This window comes from Sarcophilus harrisii, chromosome 3 (assembly GCF_902635505.1).
Source record: "Sarcophilus harrisii chromosome 3, mSarHar1.11, whole genome shotgun sequence".
Taxonomy (NCBI): domain Eukaryota; kingdom Metazoa; phylum Chordata; class Mammalia; order Dasyuromorphia; family Dasyuridae; genus Sarcophilus; species Sarcophilus harrisii.
Genome location: NC_045428.1, coordinates 398,047,565 through 398,072,189, shown reverse-complemented (window position 1 = coordinate 398,072,189; position 24,625 = coordinate 398,047,565). Strand labels below are relative to the sequence as shown.

At 33.8% G+C, this 24,625-nt stretch overlaps 1 protein-coding gene across 1 annotated transcript in view; it reads right to left on the bottom strand.

The window, feature by feature from the left end:
- CHN1 (chimerin 1) overlaps positions 1–24,625 on the bottom strand; it is a 260,185-nt gene that overhangs the window by 160,919 nt on the left and 74,641 nt on the right. Inside the window, exons 4-5 of the mRNA XM_012544834.3 lie at positions 11,412–11,443; positions 8,860–8,973 (exon numbers count right to left, since the gene is read on the bottom strand). Of these exons, the coding sequence (XP_012400288.2) occupies positions 8,860–8,973; positions 11,412–11,443 (146 nt within the window). The remainder of the gene's footprint in view (positions 1–8,859; positions 8,974–11,411; positions 11,444–24,625) is intronic.

Genomic DNA, 24,625 nt, shown 5'->3' with positions numbered 1-24,625 from the left:
TTCTTAGAAAATAAAATAATCTAAGTTCAGAAAATTTCATCATGAAGTTAATGAATTTTGGGGCCACATTAGCTGTCTTAAGACCACTCACTAAGTAGTGGAAATGAAGCAGTGAATAAAGTAGATAGCCCCACTAATGAAATGGACAGATCCTTAAAATTACCTGTCTTTATATAATTGTAACTATTAGTAATTATACTATCATTAGATAATTCTTTCTTTTGGATTACATTTTGCTAACTATATCTGAAAACTCAGTGTATCCATCAATAAGACATCTGATGGCAGCACAACATTTGGACAAAAAGAAACTATATTAGCAATTAGATAAGCATTTACCATCATGCATATGGATATTAATACACTCTGAAAGTATGTTCAGACACTAAGGAACTTTACTTAACATTATGAAACACTATGTAAGTCTTATATGGTATGTTAAAATAAGCTCAACTTAATTCCAGCTTCCTTGAAAAGGGCATTAAATTTCAGAGACGATGATTCACCAATAGGTAGCACAAAGTTTTTAATTATAAAAAAACGATGCTATATCATAAACTTACTGATTGCTAGTATGGTCAGTACTTCTGGGGACCACTTGCCTCTGGTCTCGGCCTACACTATAAACCTTGTTAAGATAAATCCTAGTGAGGATGAAACATTTTGTCCCATCCATTTCTCCTTTAAAAAGAGTCACTGGGATATCTTTTTTTGGTCTCTACCTTCTGCTTTGAATTTCTCCCAATATGTGCACATTAGTGAACAGAAGGAATGGAATTTTGAACAGACAAAATTAGTATTAAATGAAAACTGTACTGAGGAATAAAGGACTAAAAAAATGAAGAACTATTCAATTTCCATAGAATAGAGCAAAATTGCCCAAAAACATGTAAGCTTCTTGCAGGCAGGAATATTTATTTCGTTTTTGTCTTTGGATGTCCAAGGCAAAACATAATATCTGGCATATGGTAGACAGTGAATGTAACCATTTCCTATTCTAATTTAGAGACAAATCTAATTATAATTTGGGGAGAAAGTAAAGTTACCTTTACTAGGCTTTTCTGAACAATCTTTAAAAGGCTTGTATATCTTTTGGCATGTGAAACAAAGAAGAGAAAGATAAGAGAAAGAAGGGAACAATTGTTTTATCTTCCCTCCACATTTTTTCAGGTAATTGTTTATATTTACACTAATACTAAGGGTATTTCTACTACTGCAAAACTGTGGAAAGGGTTTGGAAAAAACACCTTAGATTTGAATCATGGCTCTGTCAATTACTATCCATGTGATCTCAGAGAAGTCATATTTACCTTTCTTCTCCTAAGTTTTCTTATTTTTTAAACAAAGAAATTGGTATTGTTGACCACTTAGGCCTTTTTCAACCCTAAAGTCAATGGTTAGAATTTATCGTGTAAAAAAATCTAACTGATTTATTTAAAAGAAAGAACATATAGTCTAAATTCTCTTTGTAATTTGGCCTCTCCATTACCCTAAAAAAATCTTATTAATTCATCTTTAATCTATGTGGTAGTGCAATTAATGCAAGTTATAACGGTCTAGTTCACCATGAAATTATCAGGATAAGTTCCAGGGTCTGTGGGTGTACGACATTCTCTGCAATGTGCCAAACCTGCCTGGAATATCTGTAGACAGGATTTGGGTATTATCAAGTCTAAAGCACAGATGTCACTTTGTTCTTCCCCAGTTTCAAGAAACTAAAATGAGTCAGATTCAGTGGAAATGTCTCAGGAACTGGCAAAATCTGAGTTCTATTCTCCTTCAATTAATAGCTATATTTCAGCAAGGAGAAAAATGATGCCTATAATGTTGATCTCAGATCAATGACAATTTTAAATAAAAAATAACTCATATATTCAGGTTCCCACAACCAAATGAGGAAAAAAAAGACTATGCCATTATTTGAATAATTTGGCAAAATGAAAATTACAAGGGATTCAAAAAAAAGGATTTTGAGATTTTGCCAAAATGATGGATAAATTCTTTAATTCTATATTTTGATGAAGAAACCACTTGATGAAGTGGTTCACAAATACAAAGTGGTTCTATGAATAAAAGCTCTTTTTGGGCATGTAGACTAGACCAAGCCATAAGCTGTAGCCATGGAGTTCTTTTGGAAATTTATTTGACATTTAATCTTTGAGAACATCAAAATCTTTTTTAAAGGATAGGAGAAAGTTTGTAAAATTAAGCTTATGATCAATTATCATGAAAAGGAGAAAAATACCAGATACAAAACAAGTTTTATAATGCTCTGGTCCTTGACCTTAAGCAAATCTTTCCTTTGAATCCATTCCAAATTCTTTATTTACATAACCTATAACTAAATACACAACTCAAGCAAGGCTTTGCCCAAATCTGTAAAAAAATTTAGAGAATTACAACATGGGTTGATACATGTTATTTTCTGTAATTATTTAAATTATCTAAAAACACTTGTTTCCGTCATTGGAAACATAAGCATATTTATTTGTACTGCACATGTATAAATTATATATATGTATGTATATAAAATATGTGTGTAAGTATATATCCATAAGTACACAAATAATCAGTCACAATGATCCTTCTTTCTTTTAAAAAAGTGTATACTAATTTTAACAAGATAGTAATTGATGTTGATGCTATTCTTTTTTTTCCCCCTGAGGCAATTGGAGTTAAGTGACTTGCCCAGGGTCACACAGCTAGGATTGTGTTAAGTGTCTGATGTCAAATTTGAACTCAGGTCCTCCTGACTTCAGGGCTGGTGTTCCATCCACTGCATCAACTTGCTGCCACAATGCTATTCCTTTTTATCTTTATTATTTCTTACTAACTTCACCCCTACAAAAGCCCTCCCAAGGTAACAAATAGGTACAAGCTAAACAAATCAATGCATTAGTCATACAGGAAAATAAATATAGCATTTTACTTGTGTAGTCCACTATTCCTCTGCCAAGAGACAGGAGGTATATTTCATTATCTGTCCTGTGAAGTCATGATTTTACCCAATTTATTTTTTAAAATTTCTGGCTTAATAAAAGGAACATCATAAGTTACCCTTTGCAACTTTTAGAACCACAATATCTGGTATATATGAATATAATAATTATTTTTCTCCTATAGCTGTCTTATTTTTTCTTATTTCACCAGTAATTTATGTCCCTTTTATATTAAAAGTTGCACTTTAAAGTACCTTTTATCATCATTACCAATGTTACACTGCATTTTTCCTCAAAATTATTTCAATAAACATTTACTAAGCATCTACAATGTGCAGAGTACAGTATAATAATAGGGATACTAGGAGAAATGAAATAATGTCTGCCCCTGGGGGAAATGATATCCCCAAAGAAAAATAGTCCAAAGTAAGGTGCTTAAAGAGCAAAGGACAAATTAAAATACTTTAATAATATTTGAAGAAAGAAGTCATGCACACACTTACCAAGGAGTAAAGAGAAAATGCTTGGCATGGAATCAGAGAAAGCAAGCTTCAGATCCTGCCTGTGATACTGACTTCATGACTGAGTAAATTATGTAATACTTTTAAGCCTCAGTTTCTCATTGCAAAATGGGGGCATTGGATTTAATGACCTCCAATCCATTGAATTTTATGTCCCTTCCAGTTTTAAATCAATGATGCTGTTTCTTTTATATAATTAATCTGAGTAATCTTTTTTATTAAAACAATTCACCACCCCTTGTCATCTTGCCTTCCTCAATATAAAGAAAAAGCAAAACAAAACAAAAACAAACAAACAAAAATAGTATAATCTTTAACAAACAGGACAGGAATAGAGGCAGTCAGAGATCAAAGACAGAATGATAAAAATGTCTCTGTAGCACTTGGTGCATTTACTTAGTTGAAACAAAATCTTATGAAGCATGTCTGGTATTTCTTACAACAAAACCCTTGAACAATTTCAAAAGCAGACCTGCTATATGTCGAATATATACTTTAAGGATTGTGATTTTGGCTATGTGGGTACTTTCTTTACTGACAAATTACAACTCCTTTGAAACTCTACAAATTCATCACTCTGAGACCAACCTGATAATGGATCTCTCCTAACTTAACTAAAGCTGCTACCCTGATGATAAACAATCATTCCATCAACAGAAATTATACTCAAATCCTTTCTGGTTTGATGCACTTGAACCTGGTGCCTTCAAAAATCCACGATCATGTCTAGAGCATGATGGAGCACTGTAATAGGACGTTAGTGGAAGATTATCCTGAATGAATTCTACCTTTATGATAGGTAGGACTGCATCAAGTCTTCACATACAGTTAAGATTAATCCATTTGCTTCTCTCATTGGAGCAGAGTGGAGGTGAGATTAAATCTGTTGCTTACAAGTATCTAAATTCTCATGAGTAGAGACTTTTGTATTCAGGACTATATTAATTTCTCAGACATAAATGAAAATTAACAATGAAAACAAATTATTTTGAATGAATTGTGGTTATAAAGCAGACTGGCTTATGAATTCAGATCCAGCAAAATACTAGTAATAATAGCTGGGATTTATATAATTTACAAAGTATTTTGTATATGCTAATTTTTTGATTCTTACAACAATCCTGTGAAAGATTATTATTATTTCCCAGCCTTTTTTTTTAAATAGGTAAGGAAACAAAAGGCTGCCTGAGATTGTGACTTATCTAGAATCATCCAGCAAATAAGTTTCTAAGGTAGGACTGGACTTTAAGTCATCTTGGCTCTGAGTCTTGTATTTTAGCCACTATTCCACCTATTTGCCTGGATGATAATCACCTAGGAATTTAGTATTTGCTTCATAAATGAAAATTTTTTCTGATAAGAATTGGAATATTGGAATAGAGCTTGCCAGGGTTCCTCTCTCTTGCTGAATTCAACTTCTGAGAGAGGTAAAATTCACTGCCTCATTACTCAATAATAAGAAGTCTATTTTCAGATTTAAGTCATATAAAATGTTTAATGTTGCATATTTTATTTGGGGGTTTATTTGTTTGTTTTTTATGCAGTTGAGGTTAAGGGACTTGCCTAGAGTCACACAATTTGCAAGTATCTGAAGTCAGTTTGAACTCAGATTTTCTAATATTCATCCACTGTGCAACTTAGCTGCCCCTTTCTTCTTAATTTTTAAAAAGTAGCTAGCATATTAAAAATTAAATTAGAGGCAAATGACTAATATTTCAGGGGATTTAAATTTTAATATCTTTGTGAAGATTCCTTCAATTTTATATATTACAGACTCCTCCACTTCTTGTCAGATGGTCTATGTGATTGGCAAAAAAGTCATCTCCTGGCAGCCAACCTTGTTGTGATGAACCTCTCTCTCCATACTTACTTTAACTGACTCTTAGATGACAGATGCTTAGTCCACTTCCAGGACCATGCCCCAAATCTTTCCAGTTTTGTAGGACTTTTTAAATCTTATGCTTCACTGTTATAGCCTTTATGATTTTAGAATAGCCAAAGGTCCTCAAACTTTTTTAAATAGGGGGCCAGCTCACTGTCCCTCAGACTGTTGGAGGGCCAGACTATAGTAAAAACAAAAACTTTGTTTTGTGGGCCTTTAAATAAAGAAACTTCATAGCTCTGGGTGAGGGGGATAAACGTCCTCAGCTGCTGCATCTGGCCCGTGGGCTGTAGTTTGAGGACCCCTGGAATAGGTCCTCACCACAGTAAGGAGATACTTGGAGCATTTAGAGTTCCTGAGCTTTGGAAAGAAACATACCATGTCCTAGAACTCTGTTTCTGAAATCTGCCTATCTCTCCATAGGACAGCCCAAATATTTCAATTCAACACATTTATCAACTCCATTATATTTATTAATCAATTGCTATTATTAAGCAACACCCACTGGAACTGGCCCAAAGAATAAATAGAGCCATGAAGAGTTTATAACTATCATGCCATTGTCCTAATTAACCTGGCACTCATAAAAATGAAGACGGCAAGAAACTAATTTCAAGTTTCTTTTCATCAAAAGTGAAGAATCTTAGTTTTACTTAATAATCACATCTGGGCAAGACCTCAGAGGCAATAGTTAACATTTATACAATGATAATAGCTAGCATAGCATTTTAAGTTTTGCAAAGCATATATTATCTCATTTTATCTTTACATCAACCCTGGAAGGTAGATACTATTATGATCCCCATTTTACAGTTGAGGAAACTGAGGCAGACATTTAAGCAATTTGCTCAGGGTTATACAAGTAGTAATTATCTAAGACAGAGTTTGAACTCAGTTCTTCTTGATATCCCATTAAGCACTTTAGCCATGGATCACCTCTAATTCACCTAATATAACCTCCTCATGTTATCAATTTTTAAAAAAGTGACATCCCAGAAAAATAAAAATAGCATAACTCATAGTTACACAGCAGTGTCAGGATTTGAACTCAGGTTTCTTGATTCTAAGTATAGCAAACTTTTTACTCTATCACAGAGATAAAGGATTATCTACAGACTTCCTGCTTTCCTGATAGATGAATATTTATGGTTTCCTTAAAGAACAGTATATATCTTCTTATTGCTACCTATTTTCAGTCTTTAGTTAAGCATTGAATGATGACATTCAATATTCTTGGTTGCTATAAACTAGATAGATCGCTTAACAAAAATGGAATATGTATTAAATAAAAGCAAAACAAAAGCAGAAGCAAAATAACTGTGAAGAAGCTTATCTATTCAAAAATTTGGAAGGCATCAGATAAGAATAATAGGAAACACATTATTAAAACTTTTACTTCATGCTCTGCTCTTCAACAGACTATCTCACTTTTATGAAAACCTTAACGTAAGGAAAATGCTTTATGGAATTTAAGAATGGAATTAATTATAAAACATTTTCCCTATCTCCCCTCCTGCCTCATTCTAGTTCTTTTCCTTCAATGGATTTTTACAGTGGTTTTGCATAACAAAGGAGTTTTTGTGTGTTACCACAATCCTATAAATTAAAAACATATCTAGACATTCCTCCACCCTTTCTCCAACCTACACTATGATTAACTAGGCTAAAGTGAATAGATAGAGCCATAAGGTTAAGTTCTGGATGATCTAAGAAGGTAGAATCAAGTGCAGGGAGTGGGAGACTGTATAGATGACTCTACTATTCTTGTAACCACATCCTTGACTCTAAAGAAAATTTGATTGGGTAGTCAATGAAATCTTTGGGACAAAACTGGCCTTAAGAATAAGTCTCATTTGAAAGGGGAAGATTCCCACACCACAAAAAAAATCTCCACTAGTCTTGGCTGTTATCTTTCCATTATTTTGGTTTGGAATGCTTCCCAATCTTGAAGATTTTCTCATTAAAATACAATAACTCTTAAATCATTAGGTATCACACCTTAAATCATAATCAGGAGATTTCTTAGTGAAGATTAGAAAGATAGCTGAGAACAAGTCCTTAAGTGCATAGAACACAGGATGGACCCTGAAAAGGAGGAGATAAGAAAACACTAGACAAGTGAAGAGGATGGAGTGGGAAAGTAATAAATGAACCATTCACTCTCAGGCCTGTTGTGGGAATGTGCAAATACAAGGAGATATCCCTCTTCTGACTCTGGAGTAATAGACCAATAAGATTCTTGGCAACATGTGATATAACCTGGTGAGAAACTCCTTTCCTTTGACCACTCACCCTTGATCAAGGTAAGCCCTTACACAAGTGGCTTTTCAGAAAGTTCACTTGGAAACTGCACTGTGCCACAATGAATGATTTGGCGGAGTGGGTATGGTCCCCAAAAACTGATTACTGCATTCCCAGTTGGTGAATGAGTTTCTTTGTCCTAAGTGAAGCTGATCCCCCAACAACCTACACCATGCATGAAATAAACCATTAATCCTTTTAGGTTTGATCAGAGCTGTTAGAAATGGGGTCTGCTGACAAGGTCACCTCCATGCAACCTTGAGATACTAGAATACTAGAATGATGAAATCACACACCTTTTATGTATTAATGTGTTGGCCATTCAGTTCCAAAAATATACGAACTAGAAAGGGTCTTTATCTGGTTCTATTTCCCATAGATCAATAAACAAGCATTTTTAAGCACTTACTATATGCTAGGCACTGTACTAAGTGCCGGGAACATAAATGACAAGAACTAAGAGATCCTGCCCAAGATCACACAATGAGTAAGTGAAATTTGTTGACTTCCAATGTAGTGCACTTCTATCACAATTGAATTAAAATTAGAACTATAAGTAATTAGTATAACTAAAGTGTCCCTTTACATTGTGTTAAAGCACAAAATAAAAATGTATGTGAACTTTGGGATTCCCTAAATTTGGATTTAACAGAGTAGGGCATACAGCACTAAATCAACAATGTATACTTGAACCCAGTACATCCTTTAGAATAATATTTTATTTTATGGGGTTTGTTGACTCAAACAAATAGGGGACATTGGAGCTAACTAATGGAGCAGGAATTTAGTGAGGTGGAGAAAGAAACAATCATCTTAGAAGGATTCTAATAGGGCCTGTAGTCCTGGATTGGCATTAGTCTCACCATGTTATAAAAACTTTTTTTTGGTAAATGCTCATTTTATTAAAAAAAAAAAATAGATGTGAACAGTCATGGGAGAGACAAGAAGATAAAAAGGAAGCAAATATCTACAATCAAAAATTATTTTAGAAATCCTACAATCAAAAATTATTTTAGAAACTTTTGATTTTGAACCACTAAGTTTAGTACTATTCATAAGAAAAATTTTTAAGGTTCCAGAAGCTATTAAAATGGTAATTAGAGAATCAGGAAAACAAGAACCTATTCACTTATATGCTGGATGCTTTTACAATGTAAAATCCTCAATTAATATGGTTACAAATGAAAAAATTTATAATTACAGGTCCATGACCAACCTTAATGCCAAAGTATAGGTTCCTAGCTGGCGCTGGCTCTCACGAATGAGATAACTCCCCTCGGCCACACTCAGGAGCTGGTCTGCTGCCTCCCTGGAGATCATGCCATGAAACCTGGAGAACAAAGTCAAACTGAGCAGCCATAAAGAAATTTGGAAATTGTGTGACCCCCCACCTTCTGTTATTTTAAAAACAAAACAAAAACAAACACAAAAAGGCCACCTACCCTTAAATTGTTAACCTCCAAAAATACTTCTCTGCTATCAATAGGGAACTATGGTGTTGACCATGCTCATTTTATTCTCTCTTTGAATCCTGGTCAGATGAATTAATTGTGGTCAGAACAGCACCAAAGTGGTCCTCCATTTCATTTCATAATCACTGAATTAAAGTTTAAATCCATTTAAGGGAAGATACACTCATTCTCTGTCTAAGACACTTATATTTTGCTCTCTATTCTGTATAGCCTACTGACACCTCGTAGAGATACAGAAACATGCACAACTTCCTTCCTTCCCACTAATGGCTATGATCCAATTCCAAAGCAGGGGCTAGCCTGGCTGCTTGCCAGAACCCTGACAGTTGCCTTTAATGGACATGATTATTCAATAATCTGCATCATTTGGTTGATCTCCTAGCCAAATGCTGTAACATTTGCCTTCATTCTTTCTCCTGGAACCCAACTTTGATCAACATAGAAAAAGGAAATAAAGAAACATAAATAACACACCCTTTATATACACACAATAAGTACATATATAATCTTATAAGAAAGAAAAAATGAAAAAGAAAAAGATTTAGTTCTAAGACTTCCTTTAACCTACTGAAAAATAATAATATGAATTCTTTGAACACAAGGACCATTCTTTTGTCTTTCTTTGCATTCCCCACACTTAAGACAAGCTAAGCACAAGGTAAATGCTTAATGCTTACTGACTGTCAAATGCTTTGCTTAATCTTACTAACTTTTAAAGATAACCTGAATTTCTTCTTTTTACAGTCAAACTCCCAGAGTCACCAACACTTAGTCTCTTCTTCCCCACTTTCTACTCATTTCTCAACTCTTTACAATCTGGCTTCTGATCTGCAACAAAAATGGTCTGCTATGAGATTATCAATGATCTCAATTGCTATTCTAACAGGATTTTTTGGAATTATCATCCTTCCTGACTATACTATGCACCCCTCCCTTGTTGGATTCTCTCTCTCTTCCCTTGATTTCTATTATATTATTTTCTCTTGGTTCTGATCCCATCTGTCCAACTTTTCTTTTCAGTGATGTTTACTGGATCATAATTCATTTCCTGTTTACTAAATGTAAATATCATCCAACTCTCATGAGTTTACTTTTCTTTCTATACTCTCAATGACCTTTTTCTTAAATTCCAATCTTTCATTCACAATGGTCTTTTGGGCCCTTTTTGAACTGCCATCTCACTGACATCTCAAATTCAACCTGTTCAAAATGTACAAGCTCTTTCCTTTCCCCTTAAACTCACCCATCTTGCAAACCTCCCTGTTTCCATTGAGGCCCACCAACACTGCCACTTGTCACCTGGGTTCACAACCTTGGAATCATCCTTAACTCTTTCTAGTCGCTAAATGTCCACATCCTTCCCTGACCCTGCAACATCCAATTGACTACAAAGTTTTCTTCATTGTACCTTCGGAGTATCTTTTATTCACATGACCACTCAGTTTCAGAAAGGAGAAATTAAACTTTTTAATTGGGTTCACCTTCCTCAAAGTGTGACAGCAGAATAAGGTGATGCAAACTGTAGCAATCAGAGGAACTGAGATAAATAACTGACTGACCCTTCCTGCTGCTGAGTTATTTAACTACATTCATTTCTCAACCTAAACCAAATTGATAATTTGGCTACTGGTCCAAAACTCAATACAAAAACCACTCATTTCTAAAAGCAATAAGATAAAATATGTTCTACTGGCAGAACAACACATTAGTTTTGCATTTTAACATATTTAACTATGTTACAAAAATTTTAGATTACTCAATAAAGTAATAAGAAAGCAGATACCAAGTAATCATCAATAGAATAATAAGTATGTTCCAATGAAAAGATAGCGATCATAATATGAAACCTGAAGAACAAAGTCAAACCAAGCAGCAATAAAGAAATCAGATAGATTTTAATGAAAATGGACTTAACTTTTTTTAAAGTGTTAAACTCCTCTTTGTATCTGCTGCCCTTCCTGGTTTCAACTCCACAAAACAAGAAGGCCATCACCAGGAACCACCCTCCATGTCCTGTTATCCCTTACCTAATGTTTTTTTCTGTCTCCTTTAGAGTGTTGTCTCTTCCTTTAAATTATAAACTCACTGAGGGTAGAAACTGTTTTTATTAATTGTATTCCTAGTGCTTAGCAGAGTGCCAGGAACCCTATAGGCTTTTAAGAAGTTTTTATTGGATTTATTGGATTGGGGGGGAAAAAAACCTATTAATCCCCTTAGGCTACTTTTTCATTTGTATTACTTTTTTTTTTTAACCCTAAATTGACATCACCAATAAAATATAACAATATGTACTTACTCTCTTCCATAATATTTGGGTCTGTTTTCTACCTATTAAAAAAAAAGAAAAAGTTTTCATTCTTTTAAGATCATAAAAAGCACAGTAAATATATTAGTTACATTTGAGAAAAATTTCCATTTACATACAATATGCCCTGCATGTGAAAAAGATAAATATGAAACTACAATATTTTGTCCAAAGAGTAAAAATTAATGTCACTATGCATGAAATGCTCATTTGTGGCACAATAATAACATTCTTTCTGTTTTTATTCTTTTTTTCATTTTTTTCACTTACCATTCTTATGACTTCAGATATTTGCTTTGTCCACTATTCAATTCAGTCAATAACAATTCAACTAACATTTAGAAAATATCTACTATATTTATGCAAAGCATTCTGCATGGAAGTTAAGAGAGCAGCATAGTAGGAAAGCAGGTTTCTGTTTGGCTGGGATAAAGAGAAAGAAGGATAATACAAGAGAAGACTGGAAAGGGAAAATAGACACAACTCAGGGAGGAAAGGGTTTGACTGCTAGGCAATGGGGAGTCAATTCAGATTTCATATAGTAAAAAGGCATGATTAAACTGGCTCATTAGGAAAATGTGTTGGCAATAATATGTGAAAAATTTTCACAGAGAAGGGGTCAGAGACAATGCAAAAATGAAAGGAGGAAATGAATAAGACAGATATTTGGGGATTTTATTTTTTATTCTTTAAAGTGTGTCCAAGTGTACTTTTTGTATATTTATCTATTTTTGTGTTTTCCAAGTTTAAGCTATGGCTTTTCTTTTTTCTTTTTTGGCACTTAATATTTTTTCCAATTACGTGTAAAGATAATTGTTTGAGATTCAAATTTTTTTTTTTGCTTCTTCTATTCCCTCCCCCCACCTCAAGACAGCAAGCAATCAAATAAAGGCTATACTTATACAATCATCTTAAACATATTTACATATTAGTCATGTTATGAGAAAAATCAGAACAAAGGAGGAAAACCACTAAAAAAGAGAAAAACACAAAATCCAAATTTTTAAAAAGTGAAAACAGTTTGCTTCAATCTATATTCAGATTCCATAGTTTTTCCTCTGATTGTGGGGGATATTTTCTATCACAAGTCTTTTGGAATTATAGGACAGATATTTTGGAGACAAAACTTCAAATGACTATACATGGAAGATGACAGAAAAAGAGTCGAGACTGACTCTGAAGTTTTGAGCCTAGGTGACTAAAAAAAAAAAGACTAGCACCAAGTGAAGTGAGTAGAAACAAGAGAATATTGTACCCAGCAATAACAAGATCATATGATGATCAACTATGATAAACTTGGCTCTTTTCAACAATGAAGTGATTCAGGCCAATTCCAATAGACTTGTGATGGAGCCATCTGCATCTGGGACCAAATGTGGATCACAAAATAGTATTTTCACTTTTTTGTTATTATTGTTGTTTGCTTACTTGTTTTTTTCTTTCTCATTTTTTCCCTTTTGGTCTTTTTTTCACTACAACCTCCAAAAGAACATCACTGATACGTGAGCCAAAGAGAGGACTATGGAAATAGTCCTGCAGAGAAACCCTGGTCTCCTAAGCAGGAGGAGATGGGGAGGTGGGAAGGAGCCTGTCTGACTTCAAGTGTTCCTACAGAGGAGTTTTGGCCTTCTGTAATGAGAAAGGATTGCCCTTCTTACTTCATATATTCCTCAACTGCAAACCAGTTATAGAAGAGTATTTTTAATATAAGCAGAGCTCTTAGGTCCCATGACAATGACAAATCTGGAGTATCATGATTAGTTAACAGTCCTCTCACAGTTTATCTTCAGTAAAAAAAAAAAAAATCCCAAAAATAGCCTTAAGTGTTTATGCTAGATAGATTAATTCATAAGATAATTAAGTACTTCCTATAACTATCTATATATGCATATATATATATATATACCTCTTGTATGCATAGGAGTGTATATATATATATACTTGTAACTAAATTTGGGGCCTTCTCTTGGTTTCAATAGTGAAAGATCCACATGCCCTGGATTTTTCATAGGTTACATCCTGATACTGTCCAAGAAAACTCAAGATGTCTGGTTATCTTACCAGTTCATCTATCTTCTGTTGCCTGTTGAGGTTGCAGTCAGACTATTTATAGTCTTCCCAAGGTAAATCTCACCTGATGTAGCCCTATTCCATTATCTCCATCCTCTTAACACTGGCTATAAATAAATAAGATAGTATTCTCAACATCCACATATTTATGGGCTATTTTTAGATGTAAGAAACTTTGGAAGTGGGATAAGGCTGCATCAAGAAGCCACATAGCACTGGATGACATTTACCTAAGCTTTGGGAGATAAAGCAAACAACAAACAAATAAATAAGCAGATAAATAAATAAATAGAGCAATATATAGATAAGCAAATAAATGAAAGCAAGTTCATCTCTTAAATTTAAAGAAACCTTGAAAATTCATTCAGGGATGAATACTTTTTTTTTTACTTCCTCACAATTCTGGGCCTCAGAAAGTGTTGTGATATTATTTGATAATATTCTCATCTCATTGAGGACAACCTATCAGAATTCAAGCTTCTTGAGTGCAAGTATTAGTTTTCCCTTTCTTTGTTTTCCCATTATCTAGTCCAGTAGAGCTATCCCCACTTGGTAGATAGTTGTTGCTTAACAAATGTTTTTTTTTTTATTTTTCTCTTTTTTGACAACATAGGTAATATGAAAATATACTTTGTATGACTTTAATGTATAATGGATTTCATGGTGCTTGCCTTATCAATGGATGAGGGAAAAGCTAAATGGAGGGAAAGAATTTGGAACTTTGAAACTTAAAAATCAATATTAAAAAACCCAAATTTCTGTTAGCTAACTGATTCATAGAAGAATCAAAGAAGCAATACACTTTCTTCTTCAAACAGTAGACCCTCATAAACCTGACAATATGGATTTCTAAATTTTTATAGGGAGCAATTAAATTTCATTTCTCTACAGCACTGAGTTTATCAAGGATGAAAAGTAAGTACTGATCCTGAAGGTCCTAATTAGGGAGAATATATGTGGAAAGAAAGTTAACAGTAAAGTCTTTAAAAGGATCCAGGAAAGAGATATCACCACCTTTTAACTTTTAAAAATCTACCTACATATCTTGATTTACCACTGTTTTGTGGCTCCCTCAAAAAACTTCTTCCAAAAGGTTTAAAAATATACTACATTTTTCATTTGAAACTAAACTCATAAAAAAAGAAACTAAACTCATTTTCCAAAACCAATTATTTTTGATTCTACATTCTTAAAGAATGATTTTACTTCACCCAAAAGGTAGCAAAACAGAAGATCCTACTGAAAGCATGATCTCCTATGAGGGTGGAAAAAATGACTTCAATGTAAGCCCTGCAGAAAAAAGGCAATACTTAACAATAAAATAACACCCTGCCCCAATTTCATCTTCTCTGCATGTTATAATGGGAATGTCAAGCAAAATTAAATCGCTCCCTCATCTAGCTGATATTTAAATGTTCTGTTGATGATGCCTAAGATGTCATTAATTAAATAATTATTTGGGACAGTTTTTCCATAAGCATAGGCAATGGAAGTTAGTGTTACTGATAAATAATCAGTTTAAAAGGTTGTTCAGCTATATTTAAGTGATCCTTAATGCTCCTAAATCATTTTACTTATCTTTTATAATTATATGTGCAAATACACTGTAATACAAATTTAATGGTCCATGCAATGGATGAAATAAAATCGAGTTTTTGTGAACACATTCTTGAAATGTTTGTGTGTGTGTGTATGTGTGTGTGTGTGTATGTGTGTGAGTGTGTGTGTGTGTGAGAGAGAGAGAGAGAGAGAGAGAGAGAAATAGAGAGACTGAACAAGAAAAATAGTTCATACTATTATCAAATGGACTTTATTTAAAAATACATTGGTCTAAGGTAAACAGATGATTTTTTAATAAAACAGTTTTAAAATAATTAAATAAGAGTTGTTTTTGTTGTACAGTTAATAATTATCTTGATGAGGATACAATCCCAGGTCTCCTGAAAATCAATATTTTGCCATGCTTTGGTTTTTCTTTTCTGTTTTTTGTTTGCATATTCTATTTTTAAAAAATTTGTTTGATATTTAGTATTTGAAGTGGCAAGAAGCAATAATTTGGTGTAATGTGTCATTTGTGAAAGAAGGAATCGGCATACATGATTTCATCTCTGAAGAGAACTCCTGAGGTGGGGAGTAAGGAGATATCATTCTCTATATACACTGGCAATTCATATGGGAATTACAATCTTAGAAGGTCACCTGCCCTAAGAGATGGAGACAGCGCCAGGCTTGGAGTCAGGAAAATCTGAGTTCAAATCTGGACTCAGACACTTGCTAGCTGTGTGACCCTGGGCAAGTCACTTAACCCTGTCTGTCACCTTCATCCATAAAACAAGTGAGAGAAGGGAATGGTAAAACCACTTTAGTGTCTTTGACAAGAAAACCCCAAAAAGTGTCATGGAGAGTTGGACATGACTAAAAACAACTAAACAACAAATAACACTTTAAAGTTTGCAAAGTATTTACATGTATGAACTTAGTTGATTTATTGAGAGTCTTAAAAGCTAGTATAGAGGAGATATGGTAATTGAAAGCTTCCTGAGTTCAAAACTTACAAATCGTGCATATTTACATGGAATGTAATTGTTTCTATTCAGAGGATCAGGGTTCTGTTGACATCATCAGAATATCCTGGAAGCTTAATAGCCTTGAACATCATATCACATTTTTCTGTAAGATCTTAAGTATTTCAGTGTTCACTTTCACATGTTAAATATTTTTATTCAACATAATAATAAGATAGTAGCTTCTCAAAATTGGAAAAACCAATGGATTAAGAGTGGAGACATTTGATCTGTCTGTCCCCCCTGTTTGGAATGGACTCACTTCTCACTGTCACCTGTTAGAACCCTGTGTTTCCTTCAAAACTCAGCTTAAGCATTCATTACCTTGTAGTTAAAGTCCTGATTTGCCCCCACCCTAACTCCTAGCATCCTCCCTGTCAAAATTATCACATATTTATTTTTTAGATATTGATATATGCATATTTATGCTCATTCACCTAATGGAATGTAAACTCCCTGAGGGCAGGAATTATTTCTTTTTATCTTCATATTTCCTAATGTCTAGCACAGTGCCTGTTGTACAGTAGGTGATTAACAAACACTTGACTGACCAAATGAACATGGGTTTGAATCTCATTTCTGCCATTTAATAATAGAAAGACTAAATAGAATTTACAATCTCTTGGCCTGTTTTCTCATCTGCACATAACAGGATTGGACAACACTATCTCTAAAAACCCTGACAGATCTAAATGTATCATCCACAAAAAAGGCTCTAGCAATCTCCATGTACCCTATTCTATCAGAGAAACAAAGGTAACTTGTTTTATTTAAAATTGTTTCTCTAGCCACTCATTTGAAAGCCAGTAAGTAAAAACAATAAAATATATCATAAATATTGATTTTCCCCCTCCTATGAATGTTGTAGAATCAGCTTTCTTGCTATTTTATTTAGCAAGGGAACACTGTTTTTATGGCTACAGTCCAAAAGAATCAAGTGGGGGGAAAAAATGTTGATTCTTCATTTCTACCTAATGGTGGAAATGTCATTTTAAAAAGCTGAGTTTGGAAAATTATCAAACTTCTGAATACAACACATTCACTTCTCTCTTGCTTCCAGTAAAACTAACCTAATCACAAGTGAAAGGACAATTAACGATCTTACCTTATATTTTTGTTGTAACGAATGGTAAAGTCAGTTAGTTGGCTTTTTGTGTTGAGCTAGATCTAAAAAACTCTTATTGACATTTCTAGGATGACTTTTAAGAAGTTTGAAAATGGGAGGAAATTTGGCCAAGGTCATAGGGTCATAGATTTAACTATAAGATACCTTAGAGGCCATCTAGTTTTAAGTCCTCTTTTTACAGATGAGGAGACTGAGACCCCAAAAAGATAAGTAACTTGCCCAATGTCAAAGGGAATAAATGTCACAATGGGAATTTTAACCCAATCAACAAGTATTTATTAAGCCCCTAATATATACCAGTCACTCTCCTAAGTAGTAGAGATACAAGTATAAAGAACATTAACAATGTTTTCCACTGTAGCTCTCATCCTCTCTTGTCCAGATTTTTAAATTTAAAAACTTATAGTTGTTATTTTTTAATAGCCTCAGGTACTAATCTAAGAAAGATGGATATATACAACTATAAGTTTTTATAATGACAAAATTCACTGTTTGTCCCTCTGCTATCTCTCGGTTTCTCTATCTCTGTCTCTCCACACACTGATCTATATCCATATTTATAGTGATACCAGTATCCATATCCATATCTATATCTATCTATAAAGCTCTGTGTATGTCTCAAAGGTCTTAGGGCAGTTTTAAGCTATAACAATTTGAAACTCCACTAAGACTTTTGGAACATATTCTATGTATAAATATGTATTACATGAATATATGTGTGTGTATGTGTGTGTGTGAATAATCTCACTTCTGCCATTTATCACCTGTAAGATTGTAAACAAGGCATCCAATGAAATCCAGATTTTTCCTTGTCTGGAAAATGAGGGAACTGCATGAAATGATCTCTAAGGTTCTTTCAGCTCTAACTCTATCATCCAAAACTTGGTCATTGTACCCCTTGCTACTGAAATAAGGATAAATTGTTTAATATCAAATGAGATACATGTTAAGTACTTATTTCAGCACCTGGCATATAGTAATCATATATTTGTTCCCTTTCCTCATGCCTTCCCAAAATATAAAAGTAATTCTCTAGCCACCAAAAAATGTGGAAGCCCTCAGTTTCAAATAATATAACATCATAAATACTGATTTCTCTTCTCCCATGAAAATTGTAGAAACAGTAAATATATATAATATGTTTAGGTACTCACATATATAGGTTATATACATATATATACACACAGGTGAAAATATAGTAATATATGTACATAAGTTTACTTTCAATTATCAAGTTTTGAGTTGGGAGGATTTTATTCCCTAAAATAATTCAATGAAAGAAGAGAAAAATACACACTTGAGATTTGCTTCCTATATATTTTGAAGCAAAATGAGTCAGTAAATACTTAAGCCTTGCTCTGGCTCAACTCTTTTGATTTTTTTTCCTTCTATGAAAATCTGCCAAATTTTTTCTCAGTGGATAGAAAATAAAGCAAAACTATTGGAATGCCAAATGTCCTGAGTGTCTTACAATAAAATATTTGCTGCCATTATATGAAGACAAACTATTCTAAATTTACTCTTCGTCAGGGTCTCCTTCTGATTTAGATTTTTTTTTGGTTTGCTCCCTTCTTAGTGAACTTTTAGAAAGCAGCGACAATTTTTGCCTTTCTTTGTATTCCCAGCATTTTGCACAGTGCCTAGCATATAACAGTTCATTAATAAATGCTTTTTTGACTGACATGGAAAATGTCCTTCTGGACACTGGAAAATCTGTTGAAAATGTCTACTACTTGTTGGAATCCTAGTGTCAACTCAACTTGAAACAAGGTGAAAACTCAAGGGTGATGTCAGGGTCCTGGTGTTAATTCAATAGAATTGATACAGTGCTTATTGGTTCACACCTTAGAGCAAATCCTTACAAGGTGATAAGTTGAAGAAACAAGCTTTAAAATAGACAATAATTGGAAATCCGAATGTGAAAGTGGTGAAGATGATCTTATATATAAGATTTGGAACCATATAGGGCATATATGGCATATAGAGATTAATAAATGTAAATAATAAATAAAATTAAACTTAATAAATGCTTATGGAATAAATGAATGAATTGCAAAATATGAGAGCTGCAATAGGCTTATTTTATAGATAAGGATTTTTAGAACTAGAGAGGTCATCATTTACTCAATGCTAACTGTTTAGTTAACTGCAAAATAATTTCTTCCTAATCTTTCCTTACCTCACACTGTCATGACTACTTTGGTATCTTTTACATTTTGGGGAGGGAGAGTCCAGATTGCTTTATTTCCATAGTCCTTTTTCCCATAAAGACGAAAGGAAATAAATCTGAGAACAATACCCCCTAGGCTATTAGCAAATTTTGCTGATTCAACAAGGTATATTTAGAGTGTTATCATATTATCAAAATTAAGACCTCATAATTGCCTTTGCATGCCCTATAGTGAAATCTTCTAAGTTCACGAGACACCAAGAATCATAAACAATCATTTGACAAAGACTAATTATGAGTTTATTTTTTGATGGGAAAGTGTTTAATTAATCATTAGCTTATGCCTTATCCACATCAGGAAAAAGTGGAAGAAAACAGAAGAATTTAGGTTGTGTGCCTCATTCCTTCTCCCTCCAAATGTATAGCTCCCACCTAAGTGACCCCTTCCCTGGACTAGAGGAAAGAAGCAGGGCAGTAGAATCTTTTATTTTACAATTAATACAGGACAAAATGGGCCCTTTCTAAATGTTCTCTCAGGATACCCTAATTTTCTTGTTACACTAATATATCAGGATATTTAGGCAAAGCAGCAAGCTTTACTACAGAATTACCTATGTACAGTTTTTAAAACAAAAATGAAAGATCCATTCAAATCAGCTTTTGAATGCTACTTTTGTTCAAAGAAAAAATCCCTGACCTTAGGTAACAGTAATAATACTTAGAACGCTTATAAAATATCCTGAGCTTATTATGGACCTTAAGTAATGAACATTCACAACACCCAGGAGATACCTGAGTATGATTACTTATATGGAGCAGGATGCCAAACTGCAAGGAGAGCTAGGAGGATAACTGACCACTCAGCAGCAATTAGTACAGAATTAAAACAATTAAACTCTTATTTCTGTGCTTGGACAACAAGAAAATGCTACTTTCTACCCGAATAACATGTTCTTTAAAACAAATTCACCAAACTGAAGGGACCACCCTTATTATTCTACCCACCAGGATCTAAGAGACATCCATCACAGAAGGAATGACGCATCTATACTTCATACAAGTATCAACGCATTTCTTTGTGTTACTTTATTTATAAGAGGATCACCTTACATGCTAATAAATAAATGATATGAAGGTATTGATTTCTTTCTACCCAAATCTCAAGAGAGGTTTTAAAATAAGAGTCATTTATTCAACTAGCATTATTCATTTTGTTGAATGAATGGGCAATTTAAAATGAATTTGACAAACATCCAAATCCATGTTACCATCAAGATTACCATAAAACTTGTAACTTTCTTTTCATCTCCTATTACACAAATGTCATTGACTAAGGTTTTTAGTCCTTTTACTTATTTGTCCTAGACACACACAACCAAAATTATTATAATAAATACTTGACCGGAAAGCTTCAGAAGAAAGAAAAAAAAAGACTCTGTTCCCTTTCCTTTGAAACAATTTAATCAATCATTCAATAAAAACACTAAGATTTTACTTTGTTCCAAGCACAAAGTTTACCTCAGCTCAAGGACATTCTAATGGAAAAGACAAAGTATAAATAGTTCAGCATATTCAAGTTAGAAAGTAATCTTAAGAGGATAATAACAGCAAGAGAGTTGAAGAAAGGCCTTCTGTATCTGCAGAAGGTAGAATCTGAGTCAAAACTGTAAAGAAAACAGAAAAATTAAGAGGTAGAGGTTGAGTGAGAGCATTCCAAGTCTGGAAAGTAGTCAGTACAAAAACATAGAGATGGAAGATTTAAAAGTATGTGTAAAGAATAGCAAAAAGACCAGAACAGCAAAATTATAGGGTGTATAGAACATGGAGAGTATGTGGAGAAATAAAATGTAGGAAGACTGAAAAGGTAGAATGGAGTCAGATTATGATGAGCTGTAAATGGCAAAGAGAAGATTTTGTATTTGATCTTGGGTGTAATAAGAAGTCACTAGATTTTTACTGAGTGGGCTGGAGGGAAGAGGGGGAATTTAGGAGTCCCTTTCACAGATGACTGGAGGATGGATTCAAGTGAGAGACTTTAAGCAGAGACACAACTAAAAGACTATTGAAATAGTGAGAGGTGATAAGATTCTTAACTAGAGAAATGGTTCTATGATGGAGAGGAGATGAACTGAGAAATGTGACTGTTGCAATAACAAGATTTGGGAATGAATTGAATAAACCATATGAGATGAGGAAGAATAAGGAACTGAGAATGACATCAAGTTGCAAGGCTGGGAAGATGGTGGTACTCTTGACAATAAAGGGAAGCTTGGAAGAAGGAATCATTCCAGGGCAGGGCATGAGCTCTGTTTTAGGCATGTTAAATCCAATTCAAGTTTTTTAAAGCTACAGCAGCTCATGCTACATAGCTTTGCTTGTTTTCTAGTCAATGAAGAAAATGTTGGCAGATCTTCATAGAGGAAAAGCAAAAGAGTTGAGCCAAAGCAAGGTTTAAGTATTTGACAGAGTCACTTTGATCTAAAATGTACAGGAAGTAAACCTCAATCTAATTCCAGATGTCTAAGAAGGAGTTGATGCATGAATATAGCTCAGGAGAGAGACTAAAGCTAGGTATATCCATCTGGAAATCATTTGCTTAGAGCTAATAATTGCATCCATGGAAACTGATAAGATTGCTTAATGAGATAATATAGAGGAAAAAGGCAAGTGGATCCAAGATAAAGCCTGGTCACCCAGAGTTAGTAGGGCACAGATAAAAATCCCTCAAAAAAAGGAGATTTAGAAGGACTTGTTGGTGTTCACTAAGATGTGAAGAGAACATCCAGAAGAAGAAACATCAATAGAGTCAAATTATGTAGAAAGGTAAAACAAGGATGAGAATGGAGAAAAGGACATTAGATTTTACAATTAAGATATCATTTGGTAAGTTTGGAAAGAAGGGTTTCATTTGGATGAAAAGGTTGAAAGACAAATTGCAAACTGTTTAGATGAATTCACTGAGGAAAGATAGAAAACTGTTGGGAGTCCTTAGATAATGGCAGCCATGATAGAGCTTGAGTAGCAAATTTGGAACACATGAATGTCAAAGGAAGACAGGTTTCTGAGGGGTGGTGATACAGGGAAGAGTTTGGAAGTGTCAATGTGGATCAAAGACTATTTGGGGATCAAAGAATAATTGTGCATCAGAGATATGAACAAAAATGCAGCCAGTAATAGAGATGGAAGCAAAGGAAACAGGACCTGATCTTAGTGAGGATCAGAAAACGGAAGGAATAAGAAAGAGTTTTAGGGTAAAAGAAAGTTTGTTAATTATGAAAAATGTGTTCCAGAGGATATAGTGGAAGGGAAAAGGAAATATGGACTGGAGCTTGGTAGGGAGGGGAAGGGGGATAGGTTGAGGTATCTGGACATAAGGAAGATAGCATTTAGGGTCTGAGAATGGGTTTCAGAATCAATGATGTACAGATTGCATAAAGTGAGATTATGCTATTACCCAATGAGGCAAAGCACACAAAAAAGCACAAAACCATAATGTAAGAAAAGGTCCATTGAAAGAAGAATGTGAATAGGCTGTTGAAAGTCCATCCTTATGGCAAGTAGTTGATGTTTTGTCCTGTAAGATTCTGGGCAATACATCTTATAGCATGCAAAGGAAGAAGGAAGTATTGGAGCTTATCAAAAGAATTTGAACTGGAGAAAATACTGGGGTATAAAAGGTGAATTGGATCTTTTCTTGGAGGAGCCTGGTGCTGCAGAAGGCTGTGAAGGCCACAGTAGCCAGGAACTAGATATTTAGGTCTCTTCTGGAACTGGTCACTTGGGGCCTGGGGCTGGAAAAATCTCTGGAATAAGGAGCTGAGACAGAAGCCAAAAGATGGGGTCTTGTTTCAAGTCATGCCCTACAATTAGAGAAAATTTAAGTAGTTGCTGCAGAAGATCCTGGGGCAGAATTCCTAAAGAGGTGAGTAGAAGGGTTGTTGGTGACTGGAGAATGCCCTTCTAAGGACCATCAGCTAAAGAAGGTCCTGAGGCAGATACCTTGCTATTTTTATACTGATCTAACAGATCTTCACACTTAAATCTCTACTATATGTAATTCCTCTCTACATACCTATACATACATTTGTGTATACAAGGAGAAATAATGTGAATATGTACACAAATATGTACCTATTTATATCTGCATGATATAAATACATGTACACATATAGCGTTTTCCCCTCAACTGCTGTGCATGTTGGCAAATTATTTAGCATATCTGCTAAAATTATACATTGATTATTATCCTGTAGTTTTAAACCTTGAGACTAAAATCAAGGCTGAAGTGAGAAAAAATAGATGTTTCAATAAATTCAGATTTATATTCTTCTTTCCTAGACATTACTATAAAATGATTTTCTCTTATTGTCCCTAACATAAATTTCTTCTTGATAATGAGCAGAATCAAATGAACAGCTTGGATTTAGTGATATTACATTAGGATTGTCTACTGTATAAAAGAAGTAGAGTCTGATTTCATGTTTTACATAGGATTGCAAAATAAAATATTATGAGCCATGAAATTACACCTTTTATATCTTTGTGGCTCATAGAATAATTTCAAAGTTGCCTCCTAATTTAAAAAAATTATTGGAATAATTCTAAATGTATCTTTAGGAAGATGTTGCAGTAACCATAGCTGTATATATGTATCCACATAAGCATTTTAATATAAATGCATTTTCGAAAACATTTTAAGACATTTTGATTGTTGATTGATTTCTAAAACCACTCTAAGATATTAAAATGCATGTCCTCATACCTTTGAAAGTGTAATTTATATTCTTTTTTTTTTAATTGTCCCTTAAGGAAACAGAAATCTGGAAAACAATTTTAACAGCTAGGGTTTCTCCTAAAGGTTTCATTTTTAAAATACATAGAGAACTCAGAAAATTTAAAAGAATACAAATCATTATCTAATTTATCAATGGCCAAATGATATGAAAAGACAATTTTTAGATGAAGAAATTAGAGTCACTATTGATTAGAGAAATACAAATTAAGAAATTCTGAGGTACCACTTCATACCTCTCAGATTGACTAAGATGACAGGGAAAATGATAAATGTTGGAGAGGATGTAAGAAAAGTAGGACACCAATGCATTGTTGGTGGAGTTGTGAAATGATCCAAAATTCTGTAGGGCAACTTAAAGGTCTATGAGCTCTATAGCTATATAGCTATATTCCCTTTGATTCAGCAGTGTCTCTACTGGACCTATATTCCAAAGAAACCAAGAAAAAGACCCATATGTGCAAAGATGCTTGTAGCAGCTCT